The sequence below is a fragment of the Plutella xylostella genome, chromosome 7 (assembly GCF_932276165.1).
Source record: "Plutella xylostella chromosome 7, ilPluXylo3.1, whole genome shotgun sequence".
NCBI lineage: Eukaryota > Metazoa > Arthropoda > Insecta > Lepidoptera > Plutellidae > Plutella > Plutella xylostella.
Window position 1 is genome coordinate 6090867 of NC_063987.1, and position 4742 is coordinate 6095608.

Below are 4742 nucleotides of genomic sequence, written 5' to 3' on the forward strand. Positions count from 1 at the left end.
GATGTCGTATTAAGCACTTTATTAGTGGTAGCAGGTCAAAATCTTGCGTCCGCGCCACCGTCATTAAAGTCACTAAACAAGAGCTAAACAAGTGCCTAAGTAGTAGTAGTAAAATATAATTTAAATCGACGGTAATCTTCTCTATGATACAGAAAAAAATATGGTGCCATAAACATAGCCATAAAGAAGCCATAAAGTTTGTTTCTATGGTTTGTTTTGTTTTGGTTTGTCATTTTGAAATCAATAATATATTTATTATTTAAATAATTTAAGTAATGTGTGCTTTGGTATCTGAATCTACGCAATATTAGCAACATGATTTAATTTACCCATTTTTGCTTAACAACTTAATATTTTGATATTACCTAGTCTAAAATGGCCGTGAACACAATAGGAATCCTTTTGAGATTAGCAAAGTTATGGAGACTTTTTTTATCCTTTCTCATGTTGCTCGTAGTATACCTTCACTACACGCACTACTTCTATAGAGCTTCAGATACAACCACAAAATCACCAGACGACGACGACGATCATCTGAAAGTAATACTTCTCTGGATTCCACCGAAGTGCGTTGACTGCAGTCCACTCAACAACTTCAAAAGGGGCCGTAGAATATTTGAGCAGCACAATTGCGAGTACACGAATTGCCATATTATGAAAAGTCACTCTTTCTACAACGACATAGACTTCAAAGAGTTCAGTGCGATACTATTCAGTGGAAGAACCATCACACACACTCCCAAGGAAGACCTTCCTACTACACGTAATCCTAGCCAGGTGTACGTGTTTGTCCAACTGGAGTCAAACACTCGCTATCCAGTGTGCGAGAAGCGTTATGATGACTTCTTCAACTGGACTATGACGTATCGTTTGGACTCTACCATCCCCTGGACTTACTTTGTGGTAAAAAACAAAACCGGAGCGGTGGTGGCCCCCTCAAATAGTGTGAGTTGGGTGAAAGATATGGAGCCGATATCAATAAAGTTTCAGTACGAACTGGACAGTAAATACAAACTGGCAGCCGCTTACATAAGCAACTGTGAAGATTCTAGTCGCAGATTATTTTTTATAAAGACATTGAATCAGGAACTTCAAAGGTAATTGAAACAATATTATTTTAATAACTTACCAGACCATTCATGGAATAGTTTGCTAAAACTTTATAGTCATTGTGTTATTATTATCATAACCATTTGGGAAAAGTTGTGATAAATAATTCAGATTCTGATGATTAATGTGTAAGATTTTTATGGTTTTAAGATACAATACTGAAGTGGATGTCTACGGCGACTGCGGCAAACTAAAATGTCCGAAGAATGAAAAGACTACATGTTTGAAGAAATTAAAAAATAAGTACTTATTCTACTTAGCGTCCGAGAATTCACTCGCTACAGACTATGTTTCAGAAAAGGTTTTGAACGCTTACCATTATCTCACAGTACCGATTGTGTATGGAATGGCTAATTATACCAGGTAAGTAATCTATATTTTTCTTCTGACGCTTTTACAAAGTTTATATCGCCTCTCCAGCAGCGTGGGACGCCCTCCTGCTCGCTGGACTGACGACCTTAGGTGGGTGGCGGGTAGTGGTTGGATGAGGAAGGCCGAGGACCGAGTGTTGTGGCGCTCCTTGGGAGAGGCCTATGTCCAGCAGTGGATGATTATTGGCTGATGATGATGATGATATCGCCTCTCCGATAGATATACTGCTACCAAAAATTACAATAAGACGATAAATAAAATATTACTTTTCATAGTCAAATATACCAAAATTACATTCACGCATACCTTTCGCAAACCTAATCTAAGATATGATAACTAATATTGATATACTAATTATAGTGTAATATAGAACTATAGCCAGGACTCTCACTGATAAGCCTTTAAGATTGCCTTTCAGTAACCTTTCATAACGCAATCGCCATAACAATAGTGACCATTTTGCACTGTATTCCAATACTCTATTTGAAAGGCGAGTAGTTGAGAATTGGCTAGCATTTCGTAGGTCACTCAAAGCCATCCACTGCTACTTTTATACCAGGTTCTTGCCTCCCGGATCATACATAAACGGCCTAGAGCTGGGCCCGAAGCGTCTGGCAGCCGCAATGAACAGCGCCTTCGAAAACAGAACCCAATACTACAACTACTTCTCGTGGCATAATCACTACACTATAGAGGATAACTACAAAAACGCCAACGTCGCATGTGACTTGTGTGCCAAACTGAATACGAATAACAGGACAGAGAGAACAAGGCATTTCAGAAGATGGTGGAACCCCTCATTGAATACGAAATGCCAGAAGGTCTATACGACGACCAAGGAATGGTTTTTTGTCAAATACACAGGAGTATGTAAGTTGTTGGTAATATTTCTCTCTGTAGTAGAGTAGGGAATTCTGAATACCACTAAGGTCACAAAAAATCGTCCTAACTATAATGTCCTACAAAAATTCGATGACCGATCCGGTCGTGTGCGGGCATCCTTCTAAAAGTTAAAATCGTAAAATATCTACATGCCAGTGAACTATTCACAAACAGTAGTCTAGTCTACTTAAGCATTTTCATTTGGGTGTTTTAAAGAAAATAATATCAATTACTTTAGGATATGCATCATGATTCATGATACCATCTTATGAAACATATAGCTTGCCCTTATGTTGTATGTTTGTTGCTTATAAATTTTAAAAGCTGTCCAGAAAAGAGTAATTTTGGTAACATTAACCTATAGGTATAGGTAGTAGGTATAGGTTGGTATTTGGTATCTTCCCATGGTAATGAGAATTGTTTTTTTACAGATTCTCAATTACTTCAAGGCGATAGTAATGTTAAGCAAAAAAACTAATATAATATTTTTCGGAAGGTTTTTAAAAGTTTCATTATTGTATTTCTTACAACATTTTCATAATGCAAATAAAAATATATTTATACTTTCGACAGTTTTTTTTCATATCTACGAGATTATCTAATACCTAATAATCTAATAACCAACAGAATATTTATTTATTACATATTATAACACACTGTAACACACGCTTATCTTTTTCACTTGCTGACCGACGACATACTTACGATATTTTTAACCTCTACTACCTTGGTTTTAAAGTGGGTGTGTATTTCTGACCGTGACTTTTTACTTTATAAAATTTAATATACCTACTATCACGAGAGCATGGAAGTAATAAGTACTTTGTACGTAAGTACTTATTACTTCCATGCACGAGAGTCACGACCAATGAAAAAGATCCACCTGCCATTGATGTTTCATATGTCACTGGAACTTTTTCATTGCTCTTGAGTATTAAAAATGGGGACAACATTTTATATATTTAAATACCAGGACCTATCAACCTTGACCATTTCTGGTAAGTACATAAATTTAATGTTAGTAACGTTTAGTTTACTTAAAAAAAACTGTGTTCCTAATCCTACTAATACTATAAAGGCGAAAGATTTTGACTGTGTGACCGGTTCTAATGAGATTTGGATTAACACATAGGCTGCTTGTTATCGCGGGATTCCCACAGCAAATAAGCGAAGTTTTGAGGCGAAGCGAAGCTCGTGTTATTCAACTAGTAATTTTATAATTATATCAGTGTCATGCATGAGACTCAAGAGTTATTAGCTATTTATGTACTTCGATATGAACAAGCAATACTTACAAGGGCTCAAAACGTAAGCCAACCTCTTCACAAACTTTGCCATCCTGGTGATGGCCACGAGAACAGGGAAGGCCAACTGAACAGGAAACTCCACTCCTATTTGTGTAGACACTCTCTCTACACACACATCCATCACAAAAAACACAACAAACAAATACACACAAATTTTTCTTAACTCCATTTTTTTATGTGTAAAAAAGTTTTTTTCGGCTATCGTAGCAGGACTTTTTTCCTTACCGCGGTGACCACTGCAATGAGAGTGAGGCTAGGACTTGCTGCCATTGAGTGCCGAAATTACTTATAAAATTACACCAATGTCATTGGTAGTGCATCGGCGTACGATGTTATGCAATATGTACACTTAATGCATAGGCAATAAGCAGCGAAATCGGTTACGATGCCTACTAATTGGCAGGCTTCAAAGGGCATGGCTAATTACCTATGAGTAAGTAATAAGTACCTGTTGTATGTTTTAATTTGTGGTGTTCAATAAAGATATATTCTCTTCTATTCTACCTGGTATAATTACATTTTAGAACTAATAGTTGTATTATTAATTTAACTAGGTTTTTAGAAGCTATTACGTGTAAATCAATAATTGATTTTACTAATTTTTATACTGCACATTATTTCTGAAAAAGAAAGGTCTTTAAAGATAAGTAAGTAACATTTTATTAGACACAGTTAGAACACAAGCTACCAAATTATGATGTTTGTATGATGATGACTTGATGATGATACTTCATAGGTACTAAGTACATTCAACATCATTTGTGTCATTCAACACGTCAATCACCGCGGTCAATTCAATCGATCACGAATATTACGTAAAATCCACTTCATATTAGCGGGTATACTAGCGTATATTGTAACACATGGCACACCCTCAAGGCAGCCGGCGATTGCTGACGTCACTCCCAAAAGCCTGTTTCTGGAGACGAGGGGTCCACCGGAGTCGCCATCAGCCGCTACCACTCCATCTTTTGAACAAATAGCTGTTTCTGTAGTTTCTGGACACCTGTATACGACCACTTTGCCACCAGTCATGATCTTGCCGGCTTTACCCTCGTCGTGCTTTCCAAA

At 36.9% G+C, this 4742-nt stretch overlaps 1 protein-coding gene across 1 annotated transcript; it reads left to right on the forward strand.

The window, feature by feature from the left end:
- The first annotated feature begins 224 nt into the window (after positions 1-224).
- On the forward strand, positions 225-2932 carry LOC105390917 (alpha-(1,3)-fucosyltransferase C). Its single transcript, XM_011562293.3, has 4 exons — positions 225-1097; positions 1261-1473; positions 2042-2352; positions 2796-2932. The coding sequence occupies exons 1-4, from the start codon at positions 376-378 to the stop codon at positions 2840-2842; spliced, it is 1293 nt and encodes a 430-aa protein (XP_011560595.3). The 5' UTR covers positions 225-375; the 3' UTR covers positions 2843-2932.
- Positions 2933-4742: the final 1810 nt, after the last annotated feature.

Excerpts from the sequence above, each read along its gene's own strand:
- LOC105390917 (XM_011562293.3), top strand. The coding sequence starts at position 376 with ATGGCCGTGAACACAATAGGAATCCTTTTGAGATTAGCAAAGTTATGG. Across the intron at positions 1,098-1,260 it reads TTGAATCAGGAACTTCAAAG|ATACAATACTGAAGTGGATG; the intron begins GTAATTGAAACA and ends TATGGTTTTAAG. Across the intron at positions 2,353-2,795 it reads TGTCAAATACACAGGAGTAT|ATTCTCAATTACTTCAAGGC; the intron begins GTAAGTTGTTGG and ends GTTTTTTTACAG.